Source organism: Python bivittatus, unplaced genomic scaffold (genome assembly GCF_059951505.1).
Source record: "Python bivittatus isolate LINGU-HERP-01145 unplaced genomic scaffold, Pbiv_v1 ctg000390_np1212, whole genome shotgun sequence".
Lineage (NCBI taxonomy): Eukaryota > Metazoa > Chordata > Lepidosauria > Squamata > Pythonidae > Python > Python bivittatus.
The window spans coordinates 504,873-524,298 of NW_028277070.1; the positions used below are offsets into that span (position 1 = coordinate 504,873).

At 47.1% G+C, this 19,426-nt stretch overlaps 1 protein-coding gene across 2 annotated transcripts; it reads right to left on the minus strand.

The window, feature by feature from the left end:
* Positions 1-27: 27 nt before the first annotated feature.
* On the minus strand, positions 28-19,424 carry KLHL22 (kelch like family member 22). 2 transcript variants are annotated; one of them, XM_088143727.1, is made up of 7 exons: positions 19,240-19,424; positions 16,973-17,323; positions 15,547-15,712; positions 9,319-10,037; positions 8,553-8,745; positions 3,665-3,898; positions 28-1,310 (listed from the first exon to the last, which is right to left on the minus strand). In XM_088143727.1, the coding sequence occupies exons 2-7, from the start codon at positions 17,197-17,199 to the stop codon at positions 930-932; spliced, it is 1,920 nt and encodes a 639-aa protein (XP_087999853.1). In that variant the 5' UTR covers positions 17,200-17,323; positions 19,240-19,424; the 3' UTR covers positions 28-929. The 2 variants fall into 2 exon arrangements, with proteins under 2 accessions (XP_087999853.1, XP_087999852.1); XM_088143726.1 differs by having other exon boundaries at positions 31-1,310; positions 16,973-17,230; positions 19,240-19,421.
* Between the last annotated feature and the right edge of the window lie 2 nt (positions 19,425-19,426).

The window sequence follows — 19,426 nt, forward strand, 5'->3', positions numbered from 1 at the left end:
GAAGCAATGAGAAATAAGCAAAACACATTTACACAGTAGGCATTATTTGAAATCATAAACCAGCAGCAAATGTGTTTATTAAGAGGAACAATGACCAATTCTGGAATTTTTTGAGGAAGGTAGGCAGGACAGTTGAGCTGTTACTTTCTGAAATCCAGAACAGATTCTGATGGAGAAACAACTGAAAACAAGGAATAATTCTTCACAAAGATGTGCTTTTGCACTGAGGAGGAGAAGAAAAGTATCTGACAAGGGTGGGTTGAAACCACCATCCTTTTTCTTTCTGAGGCATTAAGCAGCAACATCCTTCCAATATGCCAGTATCTACTTTTCAGGATCCTTTGGTTTATTCCAGCAGCTTCCCCCTCTCTAGTTTATACGAGGCACAGGTTTTCTCCAGAGCAAAGGTTGCTTCAGTATACAGGATACCTGGTGCAGTGGATTTTTTTTTTTAATAAAGAATACTACAGGCTGCCCTTTTTTCTTTCCGTCTCTGTGAAATACAGTGATTATCATGAGCAGTTCAGAGGTAGTGAAGATGTGGAGTCAGGGTTGTGTGCAACAAAGCCAAAACGTCATGCCAAACTGAATCTTTGCAGATTCTGTGATGAATTAAGCAGCAAAGCAAGCTTTTAGTTCATTTGATGCATCTGCTTAACCAGCAAACCTCTGAGGTATACAGATGTTTGTTCTAGTCAGCAAATAATTTGAAGACTGATTCGCTGATCAAGATATATGCTGCATTTTTTCTGAAAGTTTTCCACTGGTCAAGCAATGAGTTGTACTTTAAATGCCCTTTGCAATTGCTGTCAGGCCTCCTTGCAGCAGACTCTGCTCAGTTACTACTAAATGACATCAGGCTTCCTCCAGTTTGGTGGAGCTCTGATGGCAGCCCAAATAAGAAAAGCCAACACAAAAAGAATAAAGAGCTAATTATCATTCAAGTTATCAAATTCCTCCCAATCTAATATTCTCAGGACCTCAGCAGAAACATCTGCTGAGTAATTCTGGAGTCTCTTATGTTGCCCATCAGATGCACATCTTTCGCCATCTGTAAGAACAGGCCTTGGCAGAGTGAGGACACAGGCAGCCATCCCAGAAATGTCATCCTCTAACTGAGGACCCTCTTCCCAGCAGTCTTTCTCAGCATCATAGATGTGGACATAGTCCATGCAGATCCCACGGTTATGAGATCTCCCTCCCAAGACGTAAATCTTGGGGCCCAGGACAGCGATGCCAGGCTCCCCGTGCCCGGCCTGAAGAGGACGGACAGTCGTCCACTGAGAAGTGCTTGGGGCATAGTAAGCAACCTGGTAGAAAACAAAAAGTACAGATTCTGGTCATTTTAGAAAGAAGATTTGAGACAGCTCCCTGAACTTGGGAGTAAGCACTCCTGGGGTTGGGGTTACCTGAAATACCCAGCAGCGTTGTCAAGCTTTTGGGTGCAATCTTGAAAGTGAGGCACTTGCTTTACTGTGAAGTGCAGAAAAGCATAAATGTAATTCTCATGGGATGCCATTCCTGAGGAAGTGGGATGTAAATGCCTGCACATTAAGCTGGGCTGCAGGAACAAGCAGAGCATCCTAATGTGTGCTGACCATCCTGCTGCCCAGTTGGTTCTCTCTCTGGGTCCCTTGCTTGGGTCTTTGGATGGGTGTTGGAGTTCCCGCATTTTTGGGGGCTGGATAACTTTAATTTCCATACATTGGGCCGGGGAAAGCTGTAGAATATATGGCCTCCTTGGTGACCATGGGCTTGTCCCAAGTAATCTTTGGCCAGACATATGCAGATGATCACATGCTACACTTCATGTTTGCCTTGGAGCAGTTGCAGGGTGATACCAATGTGGAGAGCAGTGCATCTAGCCCATTGCTGTGGCCAGATACTTTGTGGTCCAACTGCAATTAACGCCCAAGCAGGACCCTTGCACTATGGGACCTATTAGGAGGGTCCGTCCCAGGCACCTGATGGATCTGGAGCGTTTCTGAAGAGCACTTGGGAATTTTCCCAATGACTTGATCCGCAGTTCTTCTGAGTGCCTCCTCTGGCAGCAGGAGGCAACCTAAGTTTTTGATGAAATTGAGGGGCTCCTTTCTGTCTGCCAATTTGGGGGCATGCCTTAGTTTATTGAAGAGCTCTGGGAGTGCCATAAATAATGCCCAGAGAGGGCCAGTTGAGAAAAATCAAGTGAACCTGATCGAGTGTGGGTAGCCAAGTCTGAGCCTATGATGGGATAACAAGAGAGACAAAGTGTCATTTCCTCCCTGACTGCATTGGCGGACTGAGGGTAGTACATTCCCTCTTGGGATGACCAGGTACATCTGCTTGGCAGCTGTAATTGTTTTGCTTAGCGTTTTGTCAACAATGTTGCTTGGTCCTTACTGGAGCCCACTGTTGTAACCGGGGCGTTCTTTTAGTTTGGTGATCTGGGATTCCTTTTGGCCTGTGGATAGGAAGCTCTTTGATATGACCCCTACCACTTGCAGGCTTCACCCATACCCTCCTGGCTCTTGCATTGATCCAGGGATAGTTAATTATTTGGATTCAGATTAACAATGCTACTTTTAGGGAGGAGGCTTCAGTGAATCTAGAGGTTCTTGATAACTGTAGCCCAATCTCTGACCTTTCCTTTAAACATCTGGTGAGGATTCAGTCACAGAGCACTCTATAGAAAAAACAAATTCTCTGGTTCCTTTTTGGTCAGGTTCAAATCTGGGCATGGGATGGAGACAGCACTGGCTACCTTGTCAGGGCCTTAATGGAGATGGTGCACTTCCCTTGGTCCTACTTGATCTCTCAGCTGCTTTTGATACCACTGACCACGGCATCATCTCCAACTGCCTGATTGTTGGGGTTGTGAAACATTATTACAAAAACCATGAGGAGGAGAGGGGGAAAATGAGGGAAACAGGAAAAAAGGCGGGCTCCAAGCCTCCCACCAAAGCAACAAAGCCAGGCCGCAGCAGAGTGGCCCCTCCCTTTGTGCTCATGTGAGGCAGGCTTGGCTGAAACCCTGTATTTTCCAACACTGATAAGGTTGGGATTTGGGGACATGGTGCTGCAGTGGCTCCATTCCTATCTCAACTGCAAGTTTGGCAAGGGAAAAAGTCAGCCACAGGGATCACTTCTCCCCACCTTATCGCTTATAGGTAGCCACTGAAGGAGGTCATCCAGTGGTCTGGGGTGTGCTACCATCAATATGCTGAAGATAGCTGTATATTTACCATCCCCAGGTTCAGCTGGAGATGCTGTCCAAGTCCTGTCCTGGGATTTTGAGGCTGCTCATCTGGATGGGACAAAACAGGTTGAAGCTGAACTCTAGCAAGATGGAGTTCTCTGCCAGCTCCTTTTTTGTCTCTAGAATACTTGAAGCCAGAGCATGGTGTTTTTCAGTCATGGCATCTTTACTAAGCTAGGCTGATCTTCCAGGAGGCAGCAAAGATCCTAATCTTCCAAGGGTATTTGGGGAATGATTGGGTGCCACGTGAATTAGCTAATTTGTTGGTGTTACATATAGTTTATGATTTCAGGTAATCTATGCAAGTGTTTTGTATGTTTTTGGATGCTCCGTGTTTCTGTATCACTGTAAGCTACTGTGAGTGGCATGCACATTTAATTAACAACATACAAATGCCATTTCCCTCTTAGCCAAATGTTGCCTCACCTGGTGAACGTCTCTTCTATAGCCAGAGTCATTGTTACTGCCTCCAATCACATAGAGCCTTCCCAGCAGTGCAGCCATTCCATGCCAGGCTCTCCTGGTGGGACTGTCAGTTAAGGCGTCCCAGCAGTTGGTTGCTGGATCATAGGAATGCAGCTCTTTCAGGTACTCTTCTCCTCGCCTCCCACAAGTGATGTAGATCTTGCCCTCCAGTTCGGCTCCCGCGTGGGCGTATACCTGCATCAGCAGGACAGAAAGCAAGAAGTAGCAGAGAGGGAGACTGCACTCCATGTTTTTTTTGTCCCCCACCATACCCCTTACAAAATTCCTAAATTTTCACTGTCTAAGCAGTAGTGCCCTTAGTGGACCTTAAGCTACTCTTGGAAAACATTTTAGGAGGATAGCCATTTTAGCCTTGGGAAAAAATCGGGAAGAATCCGGTAGCACCTTTTCTGACTAACACATGTTATTAAAAGGCATAAGCGCAGAAGGTCTCAACCAATACAACGGGTTTTTAACATAGTACAATTGTTAATTTATAAGGTACTTGTAACCTATCTCACGCACAACCAACCTGTCTTCCCCTCCCTTCCCTCTACTCCACCCCGATTTAGATCCCACGTCAGTCTAGCCACTTTATGCACTGAAGAAAGATGCAGCTCACTTCCTCCAGGGTTCTTTGCAGCTGCAGTCTGACCACCTTCTCAACAACCTTCAAAGAGGCCAACATCATAGCCTCAGGTCCGACCTTCCGGGCCATCTTCACAACCCAGGAGAGACCAGGATCTAACAAACAGGTGGCCGAACTGGTAGTGCAGAGAACTCTGTTACCTCAAGAGTCACTGATTCATCCCTGATTGCACCTCAAGACTGAGCCCCAGGCACCTCAACCAGACTTGCCCAGTCAAAGTCCAACTCCAAGTGGATCTGAGGAACTTTATCCGCCAGAATATTCCTCAGAGTGTAGGGGTGATATGCTCCAAGGCTCCAGCCACCCACCCATTCCAGGCTGCGACTAAGGCTTCAGCCAAGCCACCCACCAGATCTGCAGACAACCTCAAGCTTCCTCTGGAAATCCATGGGGCCCACTGTTCGCCTGGGGTGCGTTCATCTAATAGGCCTTATCTCCCTGCAGGGGAGAGGGTGACACCAGTGAGCTGGAAGGCAATCAGACTGGTGTTAATGTCCTCCACTACCAGATCATGTCACAACTGCCCCAAGACATATACCAGATCTAGTGTGCAGCCACTGATATGTGGTGGTTTTTCGATGACTTGGGACAAATCCATGGTTGCCATGGAGACTATGAACTCCTGAGCTGTCCTGGACTCAACACCACCAGGGATCAAATCGTGAATGAGGGCAACTTTATTACAAGCCAAGTATTTGTTTTATGAGTACTTTGATTTTGATGGTGTAAATTGCTGGGGGTCTTTTTGAAATGTAGCAGTACACAGAAAGAAAGAGTGACTGATTGACTGACTGACTGACTGAATAGCAACTAACTAACCAGTAACTGTGAAAAAAGCAAATCCTATGCTAGAGATTGTTAGGAAAAAAAGTAAAAATAAAACAACCAACAAATCTATGGTATGTGTATGTTTGGAGTACTGTGATCACATTTGAAAGATTATATAATCGAGTTAGCAAAAGTATAAAAGAGGATGGGGTAGTCAAAAATAAAGGGTTAGGACATTTGGAACTTTAACTTGGAAAAAAAATTGAGCGGGGACACAGTCAAGTTGTATAAAACCATGCATGGCAAGGGCAAAGTGGAAGTGCTACCTTGTCCCTGAATTACAATGGATTGTGATGTAAAGAATTCCCTTTTAGATGGAAGCATAAGGTTCTAAGCAGTAGATCAGCTGCTGCCTCTGCAATGAAAATCCCATGCTGGCATAAAATTGTAATGATTGGGAGGCGAACTACTAAGGATAGTCCTTCCATAGAATTTCTGATCTCTCTTCCTGACAGCTTTCTCTTTCAAAAGGTGGAAGAAGACACAAGAGGATCAGCTGTCCTTGATTTGATTAATAGGGAAAACCTAATTGAAAAGCGGAAGTAGCAGAAACTTTGGGGAACATGACCATGTAATGCTGGAGCTGTTAAACTAAAACTGAACATAATCAGTTTTAAAGAGCACATTTTAATGAAGTCAGAGGAATTGTAAGTAAAATGCCAGAGTAGGAAAAGATAGTGAGAAAAGGAGCTTAAGATGAGTGGGAGTTTCTATAAAAGGAGATATTTATTGGGCTGGTGTGGGTCTTCCGGGCTGTGTGGCCATGTTCTGGAAGTCTTGTTTCCTAACGTTTCGCCAGCACCTGTGACCGGCATCTTCAGAGGGCAGGAGCACAGACAGGAGCAGTTCTCTCTGTCCCCGGGGTGAGGTGATCACCAATGTGGAATCAGTCATCCGCCACCGTCATCAAATTGGCGCATCTTGTTCACCATCCTCTTTCTTTCCCCCCACCTCTCTCTTTTTCTCAGTCGTTCTTATTTTCTTTTTCTTCTCCCTCCTGATTTCTGCAGCTTTGTCACTCTAGTGACAAAAAGAAAATAAGAACGACTGAGAAAAAGAGAGAGGTGGGGGGAAAGAAAGAGAGAGGATGGTGAACAAGATGCACCAATTTGATGACGATGGCGGATGGCTGATTCCACAATGGCGATCACCTCACCCTGGGCACAGAGAGAACTGCTCCTGTCTGTGCTCCTGCACTCTGAAGATGCCGGTCACAGGTGCTGGCGAAATGTTAGGAAACAAGACTTCCAGAACACGGCCACGCAGCGGCCGTGAAAGCCTTCAACAATACAGATATTTATTTATTTATTTATTTATCAAATCTGTCACTGCCCATCTCGTCAACAAGCAACTAAAAGCACAACTGCAAATAATTCCAGTGGGAAAAAAATGGACACAAAAATCTGATGAGACCATGCAAAAAACTTAGAAAAAACAAAAAACAAAAAGGACACATATAAGAATATAGCTGGCAAGTGGTTCTTAAACTAGAGAATTGTTATGTCAATATGGATCAGGTGTCTCCCAAGACTATCAAGAGAACTGCCAACTATCCATTGACCTGAAAAGGTGGGAAGAAAAACCAGAGTTTAAACCCTGGAGCACAGACTTCTATGTACTGCAGTGCATATATGGCTTCCTCACTGTCTACACCAAAGAGACTAATCCAGCCAATTCATGTCTGAGAACCAATAGCCAATTCCTGAATAAGTCAGCCTTTCTCAAACCGTGATTAGGAGAGAGGGTTGCCAGAACGCCTTCCACACAAGTCGTTTTCAAGCAGTCTTGCCATTTTGATGCCAATGTATGCTGAATGCAAAGCAGTGGAGAGTTCCAGAGCCCTATATAATGGCTGAGAATTGTTATAAAGACATGATCATGCCTGGAAGGCCCAATGTCTCTATGCAAACCTGTGACCATCACAATGGACAAGGGGAGAGCTAACAGGCTGGAAGGAAGAAACAAGATGGGCCATGACAGTGATCAAAAGCAAACTTAAGAGTCTACTAGTGTTTTGCAAGTTGCAGCAGTTTAAGGAAAGCTGGTTTAAGGCAAAGAAATATATTTTCCTTCTGACTGAAATGAATGAGAATGGCTATCTTCAAAATAAAACCCAGGTTCCAGAAATTATGCAAAAGTAAGCAACCCATCCATCTCATAAAAAATATGATTTTGATTTTATTGGGGGTGGGTGAGAGCGAGGGTTGGTTGAGTGAATGGTCTCCAATTAAAAGGTTTTGTTTTATAAAATTGCAAAGTTTAAGAACCCCTATGTTAAGTATCCAGAGAGCTGAGATTTACAACCAAGCCCAGTGTGAAGTCTTACAGAAGTAAAGTTCATTCTTCCTCCTATCACTATAGAAGGAGAGCCTCTGCGTGGAGACCAAATTAAACTATGGCTACAGAACCTCTTGCAACCCCACTAACTGTTGAAGATGCTAATGCCTTGCTTCACTATCAGAACCAAGTGACAACCCAAATGGACCTGCTAGCCCAGCACAGTGATCCTTGATCCAAGAGAGCTACAGCCCACCAGTGCTGAATATCAACTTCCTTGCTTGATATACAGGATGGGAAACTGCCTGTCTTCCTCACTCAATGTGACCTATGTATCTCCCTGAGACCTGATGATTTTCGTACTGACTAAATCTGCATAGAATATTAACCTAATGACTGAGGAAGCTGAATTGCAACAGCACGGACAACTATGCTAATTTTGTGGCACGGCTGAGGGCTAATTTAAAGGATCTGGTGAAAGGAGTGACCGCCACCTGTGAAATCCAGCACCTACAAGTTAACTGTTTGGACTGTGAATCTACTGCTGAGTTTCAGCTCTTAGCTAGAGATGTCGGCTGGCATATAAGAGACTTGTTCAAAGAGGGACTATCAAAGGATACACAGGACAAACTCATTTGTCAGACCACCACAGAAACTATGAAAGCATTAATCCAGGTCTGCTTGGATATTCATGGAAGACTCAAAAGAACTGCAGCACGGTAGGGGTAGAAAAGGACTTCCTCCTTCACTCCCTTCTCCATCCCCTCCGTTCATACACCAGAGGTTTCAGAAGTTGAGCCGACACAGCTATCTCCACAAGAAAAGTTGCAGTAGTGCATATAAAATTTATGTCTATGTTGCAGAGAACCTGATCACTATGAGCAAGAGTGCCCTGCTAATACTTGACTTCTGATCCCCAGTTACAGCTTTAGAGAAGAGAGTATGGCAAACCTCCCACCAGTTTTGGTGTTCCAAGATGGGTCAACCCCACATCCTGGGGCAGCTTGTGGCAGCCAGACTGGCTGCAGGCACTCATCTCCTTAGGCCATTTCAGGCAAAAGACCTGCCACCACTTGTCTGCCACTCCCTCCTTACCTCCTTCGGGAGAGGAGCAACATATTCCCAGCTGTTGGTTTTGGGGTCGTATTTTTCCACCTCCCGTAGATCGTCACGGTAGTTGCGTCCGGCCACCGCATAGATCGCCCCGCCCACCACACAGACACAGAGATCTGCATGCTCTTGCTGCAAGGGCTGGATCTGGAGCCACTTATTGTGTCTTGGATCATACCTTACAAAGGAATAGGATGCACAGCTCTCCAAGAAGAAGTTACAGGGGTGGGGTCTTAAGCAAATCTGAGTCTTCACCCACCCACCCACCCACTTCCCTACTTAGAGCCTAAGCCCGTGCTGGTCCCACGGCTGGTGGCTGCCAGTGTTTCTTTGGTTAAGCTCTTGTGCGCTGGCTACACACATCACAACTGGCTCCCACTGAGCAGCTGAACAGCAGGTTGTCTTTGTATTCTCATCTGTTGCCACTCCAGTCTTGTTAATGTCACAATCACCAGCTGCTTCTAAACCATTTGTTATACAACAGCCACTCCAATTTTGCTCTGTTGAAACAGCACAGTACTAAAACAGTTGTGCTTGCTGTGTAATCTTACTTACCATTGCCAAAATGCATCTGCTAATCTGCTCCACCCTGATAGGAAGATATCCTGAAGAACCCTGAAGTAACCGAGCTACGCCTTGGGGCAGTTCTCGGATGGTGGCAAAGCCCTATGCCTATTTCCTCTGAAGCTGAACATACTGCATGCATTGGAAATGTTAACCATTTATAGATTTCTGAAATGGACTCTCTTACCTCCAACACCTGGATTCTGCTCGAAAACCTCGAACATTGTTATCTCCACCAATCAGATATACAAAATTGTTGAGAACAGCTATTCCCTGGTTGGACATTCTTGGAGACAAGGCTGTTGTGAAATGTCTCCATTCTCCTAAAAATGGGTTCAAGTACCTGGCTTGGTTGCTGAGGGCAGTAGATGGGGTTGAATGCATCCCTCCAAAGCCTACCACACATTGGAACTCAGACCTCAATTGTGTATGCATATTCTGAAGCACTGGCTGGAGGCACTCATTCTTATGGTACATTAGTGCATTAGCCACTGTCTCTTTTAATGGACATGTACTTAACTTGTTGTGAAGTCTCTGCAGAATATGGAATTCAATCAGAGGAAAACGGACTGTCTCCAGCAACTTAGGAGACTCCATCAATGAAACCTGATCTGTCTCCAGTTGCTCTGGTGTGTAATGGTAAAGGAGGGCACCTTCATAGACCTCATTCTCAGAGTTCACCTCCAAGAGGTTACTGTTGAGGAGGGTATAGACTTTCTCCAGGGGTAGTTGGCGGTACATTTCTGTCTTTGAGAAAGTAACAAAGTTTTTCAGAAAGTAGGAGTCCAGCTTCTCTGTCAGGTAACTCAAGTCAAAGAGATCAGCCAGTCTGTACATATCTACAATGTTCTCATCATCCACCCAGAGCATGAGGAAATCACAGCAGAACTTGATGATCTCAGAGATCTATAAAGGAGAAAGGCATGAATGGATACGAATGTGCTATGAGAAGCAGCAATTCTGGGCCTTCAAAATAATATACCTAATCTCTATAACCACGTTTCTGATGAGTTCATAGACTGGATCAAAATATACTTAATTTGTAAGTTCCACTATAGCAAAAATTATCTATTTGGTGGGTTGAGACAAGGCTGAAGACAAAAATTTATTAGCCATGGAACATTCATGCAAGAAAAAGACAATTAACCAAACTTTCTAAGAAGTGGCCATTTCAAGCATCAAGGCCTAGCAATATGGATCAGCAAGAGTAGAACAGGAAGAAAACACCTTGGATCCAATCTACAGGTGAAACTCGAAAAATTAGAATATCATGCAAATGTTCATTTATGTCAGTAAGGCAACTCAAAAGGTGAAACCAATATATGAGATAGACGCATTACATGCAAAGCGAGATATGCCAAGCCTTACTTCGGTATAATTGTGATGATTATGGCGTATAGCTTATGAAAACCCCAAATTCACAATTTCAGAAAATTTGAATAGTGTGAAAAGGTTCAATATTCTAGGCTCAAAGTGTCCCACTCTAATCAGCTAATGAATCCGTAACACCTGCAAAGGGTTCCTGAGCCTTTAAATGGTCTCTCAGGCTGGTTCAGTAGGAATCACAAGCATGGGAAAGACTGCTGACCTGACAGTTGTGCAGAAAACCATCACTGACACCCTCCATAAGGAGGGAAAGCCCCAAAAGGTAATTGCAAAAGAAGTTGGATGTTCCCAAAGTGCTGTATCAAAGCACATCAATAGAAGGTTATGTGGAAGGGAAAAGTGTGGAAGAAAAAGGTGCACAAGCAGCAGGGATGACCGCAGCCTGGAGAGCATTGTCAGGAAAAGGCCATTCAAAAGTGTTGGGGACTTTCACAAGGAGTGGACTGAGGCTGGAGTTAGTGCATCAAAAGCCACCACACACAGACGGATCCTGGACATGGGCTTCAAATGTCGTATTCCTCTTGTCAAGCCGCTCCTGAACAACAAACGTCAGAAGCGTCTTACCTGGGCTACAGAAAAAAAGAACTGGTCTGTTGCCCAGTGGTCCAAAGTCCTCTTTTCTGATGAGAGCAACTTTTGCATCTCATTTGGGAACCAAGGACCCAGAGTCTGGAGGAAGAATGGAGAGGCACACAATGCACAATGCTTGAAGTCCAGTGTGAAGTTTCCACAGTCTGTGTTGATTTGGGGAGCTATGTCATCTGCTGGTGTTGGTCCACTGTGCTTCATTAAGTCCAGGGTCAACGCAGCCATCTACCAGGAGATTTTGGAGCACTTCATGCTTCCTTCCGCAGACGAGCTTTATGGGGATGCTGACTTCATTTTCCAGCAGGACTTGGCACCTGCCCACACTGCCAAAAGTACCAAAACCTGGTTCAATGACCATGGGATTACTGTGCTTGATTGGCCAGCAACCTCGGCTGACCTGAACCCCATAGAGAATCTATGGGGCATTGCCAAGAGAAAGATGAGGGACATGAGACTGAACAATGCAGCGGAGCTGAAGGCCGCTATTGAAGCATCCTGGTCTTCCATAACACCTCAGCAGTGCCACAGGCTGATAGCATCCGTGCCACGCTGCATTGCGGCAGTCATTGCTGCAAAAGAGGCCCAAACCAAGTACTGAGTACATATGCATGCTTATACTTTGCAGAGGTCCGATATTGTTCTATTTCCAATCCTTGTGTTATTGATGTCATGTAATATTCTAATTTTCTGAGATTGTGAATTTGGGGTTTTCATAAGCTGTACACCATAATCATCACAATTATACCAAAGTAAGGCTTGACATATCTCACTTTGCATGTAATGCGTCTATCTCATATATTGGTTTCACCTTTTGAGTTGCCTTCCTGGCATAAATGAGCATTTGTACGATATTCTAATTTTTCGAGTTTCACCTGTAAGAGCAGATTTCCATGGTGTCAATTCTTTGGTATCTGTATGAACACTAAACATGTTACAAGATCACCACCAAGAGCTTTGATAATGAGCATGCCGAATATACAACACTGAATCTATAGGAGGAAACAAATGCAAATGTAACCCAGATTCTGAATACTGCTGGGAAGTCAACTAATCTGAAGCATGGTGAAGAAGTAATTCTGTTGGATGGCATCCCTCTCCCTTTGAAATTAACAATTTAGTGTTACCAGTTGCCAGGCAACTCTGGGTTGGTAACAAGGATTAAAATCACCCAGTGCAAGGAAAATGATAAAAAAAATAAAATGTAATAAAGAAAAACATACAAATCATATTGTACAGCAGGCTTATCTCACTTCCTGGCTCAGCTCTCGGGAAAAGAACAAGGTCTTTAGGGCTTCCTTAATGGCTACTTGGCAAGATTTCAGAAGTGGGTTGCCATTGCCTGTTTCCTAGGGCTGAGAGAGAGTGGCCAGCCCAGAGTCACCCAGCTGGCTTCGTGCCCAAGGCAGGACTAGAACTCCTGGTCTCCTGGTTTCTAGCCTGATGCCTTAACCACTAGACCATACTAGCTCTCTGGCTCCTATAAGGTGGCATTCCTTGACTGATAGGACCAGAAGCATGCCTGTTCTGTTATAACATATAGGATGGGAAGAGATAACCAGACACAGATGATTGTCCCTGTACCATGAAGGGCTTTATAGGTTAACAGCAGCACCTTGATTTGCACTTAGAAGACTGTTGGTATCCAGTGCAGCTCATGCAGTGGTGCTACGTGGGCATACCAAGATGTACCCATAACCACTTGTGCTGCCACATTCTGGGCCAGCTGTAGCTTCTGAATGCTTTCTACAGGCAGATTCCCGTACAGCTTATTGCAATAGTCCAAATGTGGGGTATGAGTGACTATGAACAGGGCCTTTCGATCCAAAAACAGGCACAATTGGTGCACGTACCAATGCTCCCCACTCCCAACACCCTGAGCTGGTCCAGGATGCCAAAACTGATAGTATCAAAAACCTCCAGGAGGGCCAGGATGGATGCACTACTCCCATCAATGCCATACCCAGGGTTAGGGGATCCAGATGCATCTGATTCCTCCAGGACCCTCTGAAATTATCTAGCACTGTTGGTCCAGTGATGGTTTCTTGAGGAAGCGATGGACCACTGCCCCTATAAGTGCTCATGAAGCTACTCCCTCACTCAAGGATAAATTCATCACTGCTTGGGTCCTACCCCTCATTGTCTCCCTGGAGTCCTTGACGAACCATGGGGGAGATGAATCTAATTAACAGATAGACACACAACTGTGAACCCTGTCCACTTCCTTGAGACTCACAGGCTCACACTCTTCCCAGATAAATAAACCAGATTGTGCCCGAGTCACTTCGAGAGAACATACATAACTGGAGCCAAGCTTAGACAGGAGCCAAGTGATTTTATCTACCAAGGGCTTAGAATAGTCCCCACAGCAGCTCTACAGATATTCCTCTCACCCTTTCCTCCCTAGTACAGACCAGGTCACCTCAAACAGGGCTGTTGGTTAGCACTCAGCAGATGGAATAAGAATGGAAAAATGATTACATTTTGTTGCCTTTATCACCACAATGTAGTCCTTAATATAGGCTCTTACACACATTCAGTCAGTCATTCGTCTTTCTCCAGTGGCACTCTGGGTGTCTCTTCTGTTGTTTCATTTCCCAGAGCTCTTCTGAAAACCAGGGAGCTCTATGAAATCCACGAACAGGGAGAGGCCCATAGGTGTAATCTGATCCAAGGCCACTGTTGCCTTCTCATTCTAAGTAGTGACTAAGGCTCGCTTTAAATTCTGCAGTAGAGCCTCAGGGAATTCCCTCTGAAACCCAGGTGAGTCCTTCAGGTGCCTGGGGCAGACTGACTGAATAGGACCTACCTCCCTGGTGTGGGGAGCCACACCAAAGGGATCCAGAGCAATCAGAGAATGGTCTGACCAAGACAAGGGGTAGATGTTAATTTTATTTATTTATTTAATCAATTTATATGGCCGCCCGTTTCACAAACACAATCATTCCCCACATTCAGACACCATCTCAAGATAACACCCAGATCCCTCAATGACGTGAATCAGGTCTATGGTGGCCACGAATGCCTGAGCTGCCAAGGGATGGAAAGCTGAAGTCCCTCAGCACCATAAGCCAGGGAAACTCCGCCACCCAATCCCCACACAGAATCAAGCAGCTCAGGCAGCCATCTCATCTGCTCCCTAGAGCGAACCTCACAAACAGGGTCTCACACCGAGCAATTTGTGGGGCAGTGCCTCTGACTGTCACAAGAGGCTCTTGGACAATAACAGTTCACCGCTGCTTGGAGCTGCAGTTGATGCCACACCTGAAACCCAGGTAGGTACATCTTCTGAGAGGGGAACACCCCGTGTCCATCCCAGTTCGTTTGTGCATGCCAGATTGACCCTCTCATCTGTGGTGAGATCCTGGATGAGGGATGTCTTATTACAAGTTGACCTGGCATTTAGTAGCAGCAACTGGAGCCCAGAACTGCTGAGGATCTCCTGACCTGGCATCAGGGCTGAGCCCAGCCAGCTGAAAAGGCCCCAAATGCATCTTCCCTGAGAATGGCCCACCTCTTGTCTCCTGCCACATCTCCTTCTACCAATCAACTCCCTGCCCCATCCCTTCTTGGGCCAATCCTTCCACTCCCTGGCCTCCCTTCCCCAGGTCCAAGAGCCCCTTCCCACTTCAAGACATTCTCCTTGCAAATCCTTATGCAGCCAGTCTCCAGGCTGCCTCTGCACTGCTTCAGCATACAGCACCCTTTGACCCACAGCAGGCCCCCAAGATGTCTCCAAGCCAGATTATTATAAAGGCTTTACCTGTAGCATCCTCTGGACACAGCTTGGAATTTTTCACCAATGTGCAATGTGACTCTCTGGAGAAGGGCCAGGCTCTCCAAACATACTGCAGCATTTTTACCAGCTGCCAACCCATGTTCATGCTCAACTGAAAATACTGTTATAGAAAAAGCATGTGGGTTATCTAATTCTGCCCATATGGTGAGATCCATTGTGGTGGCCCTGCTTTTTGCCCACCCAAAGATCAAGGAGGTCAAGAAAAGGCAATCTTTGGGAGCCTGGGTCCACACCTTCTCTTTTTACCATGCAAGATCCAAGTGGCTTGGTGATCCAAACTGGGAGGTTGAAAGGGCTATTATATGGGCCACAAATAGATGCTGGGGGGGAACCTACACTCCTGAGGTAGATTGCCAGAGTTCAACAGGATCCCACTGGGCTTGGGGCTCTCTCTTACTACTGTATTATTTAAAGGAACTTAAAAGGCCCAAAACTTTAAGGCAATTTTGATTACACCACTGGCTCATGTGCTAGAAATATCCCCTACGCCTGTATCGACTATCTATTGCTCACAGTGCTATTCTTGCAAAGTGTGCTGCTTTGCAGAGCACGGGTCTAAAAAGCCATCTGACATCCCTTAATAAACGAAGACGCTGTCATACTTCCCCAGCACATCTCACATCTTTCAGAGCCGCCAAAGCTCACCTGGAGCTGACAGGATGCAGCTAGAATTTCTTGCACATTGTTTAGGCCAAGTTCCAGTTCCGAAGTATATATGAAGTTCAGGATTTTACACATGGCATTATAAGATATGCCCTGAATATGAATTTCTTCCTGTTCCATTTCTTTGAGTCCCCCAGCAAACATTCCCCTATAAAAGGAAAGATCTTCTTTCAGTTATTCCTCCAGACTATGTTCACAATTAAAAGTATAATGGACAATATTCCATAATGCATTCTTTAAACTCATCCTTGTGCAGCCCTATTTCCTCCAAAGATGGCAAGGTGAGATGTGCTGACGTAGGCTAGGTTGAAAGAATCCTACTCTTACGGTCCACTCATGCATGTGTTTGAGAAGATATGTCAGGCTGGGATCCTTAACATCACCACCTCTGCATAAAACCAACATGTCGTGTTTGGGCTTTTTCTCTGAACCATCATCTTTGCTAAGCAATAGCAGAGAGCCAGAGTAAGACCAGGATGACCTAGCAGAGACGCAGTACAAGTGAACAGAATCCGTGGCCTTAGTAAGTAACAACCTGAACCAGAAACGCGATTCAGCTTTGTAAAAAGCTAATGCAAACTTAGGTTGCGTTAACAGATGCACAATGCTCAGAGTACAGGAAATAAACATTTGACTTTATTCTGTGTAGGTGAGGCTTGTCAAGCATTTGCAGTCCTGTGCCCAATCCTGAGCCTGGCATTTTAAGGGGGACACTGACAGATTGCAGCACATCCAGAGAAGAGCTGCCGGGATTGCTGGTGGGGAGAAGGCTGAAAACCAAGTTGTGTGAGGAACAAAGTATGTTTAGTCTGGAGATTAAAGGGAGGCATGATTACAGTCCTCATAACTGAAGATGGAGTAGAGTTAATGCTCTGTTTTGCTCCAGGGAACTGCACTACAACTAGGTTGCCGGAACTTCAGGGAAGCATATTGTAGTTCAACATGTCCATTGTGAGAGCTGTTTAAATAGGAGAACAGACTGATTTAATTAGTTGTGGGTTCTTCTTAGGTAAAGCTGTCTAAATAGAGGCTGGGCAGCCATGTCAGGACGCTTTAACATCCTGCACAGAGAAGAGAACTGGCTTCCTAATGCTCCCTTTGGCTGATTCTATTGCAGAAGTTTGTAAAGAGATACACGAACATAGTACTTGTCAAAGGAATGGAACAAGCAGTATCTGAGTGGCTTGCAAACACTCCTTAAATGCGCAGAACTTGCTGTGTGGGTTATAGGTAAGAAGTGAAAAGACAAATGCTAAATTTGGTCTGATAGAGATCAAATTAGATGCAGCTTTGTTTAATCATCAAGCATACAAAAGTCAGAATTTGCCAGTTTCAAAAACCTGGGTTTTACTTTTCCATTGCTCAGTATCCAGTAGTGTCAGGTTTTAGTTTGATGACAGGCACAGACCTGAAGTAATCACACGACGCAGCCAGAAGGATGCGATGAGCTTCAATGGTCTTCCCCTCCACATGCAGGACAACATCAAAGAGGACGCCACGGTCCCGGAGAGCTCCCAAGCCACTCAGCAGTGTCTGGGAGTGTCCAGCGCTATGGTACGTCTTGCTGGAACACTTCTTGATGAGGGGCTCCAGAGGGATCTTGAGGGGCTGCATTTCCTCCTGCTCGTCCGCCATCCTGGGCAGAAGGTCTTTGGGAATCGGATCCCTAAGGAGCAATTTGTTTCAGTTAACTTAGGCTGATTCCCTCACTCAAAATCTTTGTTGCCTGTTGCCATGAACACGAATTGCAGGTTCTTCTCTACAGCAAAGAGGAGATGAATGGAATCCAACTATTTTGTCACAAAAAGACAACCCAAGGCAGTCATACTCTAATCATCCCACCAACTAACAAATCAATGGTTTTGTGGCTATAAGAAGTGTGGAAGACAAGGTGACTCAATGGGCTCATATCGGGTGGCCCATGAAACAAAAGATGCTTTGCCTACCACTTGTATGGTCTTTGGCTCAGCCCCATCCTGCCTCAGAGGCAGCCTAAATTTGTCTTTAGCTGTTTTGGTGTTACAGTGTTTTCCCCCTTCTCCTGACCCAAGCCTTGTAGTACAAACAACATATGACACCTCACTGATGATAGTGGGGATGATGGAGTCAGGGGTTGGGATTAGGCTGCTGTAGGTCCATCTTTTCCTCTTTGGTCAATGGGCCCTGCCCCCCGAGCCATCTTGGCTTAGTCTCCAGGGGAGGATGGACACCTGGTTTCCACAGAGGCAAATGCTCATGTCATGCCTGACCAGCATTTTGCAGAGGCATAGCTCTCTTCTGGAAGAGCACTAGACCCGTTTTTAAACACATGTCTTATGGTCTTCTAAGATAGCACTACTCCTGTCTTATAAAAAAGGACTAGCCCTGTATCTGAAGAGAGTGCATGCCTGAGTTCTGAGCCAGGTTCAGAGCTGTTTGTTGGTGGCTCTGTCCCCAGTGAGTATCCTGCAAGTTTTCTGCTGGATTTGCAGACAAAGGTTTGTATGGCTGTACTTTCTACTGGTTTCATTAGTTTGGAGGAGTGCCACCATTTTACCCAACACCATTCAGGGCATCCCAGGTGCCTTCCCTCGCAGCACTTACTGATTTGGAATACAGGGGAGCACTGGTGAAATGGCCCAGATTCCCCCCCCCCCCGCCTTTAATCCAAGGGACAGGTCACAGGAGCAGCCAGAGGAGAGCTCCCAATGTCCCCGCTCGCCACCCCCTGCTGCCGGGCGGCCTGCATTCAGACTGTTCCTGGGCCCAGCTCTAGCGTTATTCTGGAAGAGCATGGGCCCAGATCTAAAAAGCAGCCCAGGCTGACGGCGTGGAGGAGGGGCGGCGCGCGAGTTGGGGGCCTCCTGATTCACCTCGCACCGCTCCTCTGGCTCACCGACCTCTTGGGCAGGCTGCTGTGGGACTTCGGAATAGTGCTCCGAGCGACAGGTCAGCCAGCAGGGCCGGTCACCCGTCCCGCGGGCAGCTTGAAAACCGGCTAGGGCCTCCGTGCCAGGCAACAGCCACACTCGTTACGTCGTGCCAGAAAGGACCACAGGGTCGTTTAGCGCAGTGTTTGTAGGCCTGGGCCGCTTTCGGAGGGGTGGACTTCAACTCCCAGAATTCCCCCGCCAGCTCTGCTACCTGCTGGCGGGGGAATTCTGGGAGTTGAAGTCCACCCCTCCGAAAGCGGCCCAGGCCTACAAACTCCGATCGGGGGCAACTCGCTGCACAGCACAGGGAGCGAGGAAGCCGCCCGCGAGTCGAGCAGCTCTTCAGGAGAGAACCGCGCGTCCCCTCACCGACGCCTGACCCGCTGCCCTCCTACAGGCCGCGCTTCCGCCCTCGGCACAGCGCCGTCGCGAGCCCGGGGTCAGGCGGCTGGCGCAGCCCCAATTTCGCCAGCCCGCGCCCGAGGCCGGGAATCCCCCAGGCGAGGCGAGGAGGCCGGGCTCGGAGCAGCGCCACCCGCCGCCCTCGTGGCGGGGCGCCCTGAAGCACCGGCGGGCGGCCTTGCTGGGCTCCGGCTCTGCCCCACAGCGCCCATCGGAGGGAGGGAGGAAGGGGCGCCCAGACCCCCCAGGCTCTCCCGCTGGAAGCCGGGCCCCCTGGAGCCCCCGTGCAGAAAGGGCGCCGCAGACGCCAGCGCAGGCCCCCACGCCCCTCCGCGAGCCAAGCGGCCTAGGCCGCCCCTACCTGGCCCGAGACCAGGGGCTCCCGCGGCGGGCCTGGCCCCGGCGCTCCGGGGCTCCCGCCGGGGCCGCCCGACGCCGGAAGAGCTCCGCCCGGCCCGGTTTCGTGGCCGCCGCCCGGCGGGAGGACCGGCCTTGGCGGAAGCAAGCGCCGCGGTGCGCACGCGCCCCGGAGCGTCTGCGGAACTCCA

Excerpts from the sequence above, each read along its gene's own strand:
- KLHL22 (XM_088143727.1), bottom strand. The coding sequence starts at position 17,199 with ATGGCGGACGAGCAGGAGGAAATGCAGCCCCTCAAGATCCCTCTGGAG. Across the intron at positions 10,038-15,546 it reads CTGCATCCTGTCAGCTCCAG|ATCTCTGAGATCATCAAGTT; the intron begins GTGAGCTTTGGC and ends TCTCCTTTATAG. Across the intron at positions 3,899-8,552 it reads TTGCTCCTCTCCCGAAGGAG|GTATACGCCCACGCGGGAGC; the intron begins GTAAGGAGGGAG and ends CTGCTGATGCAG.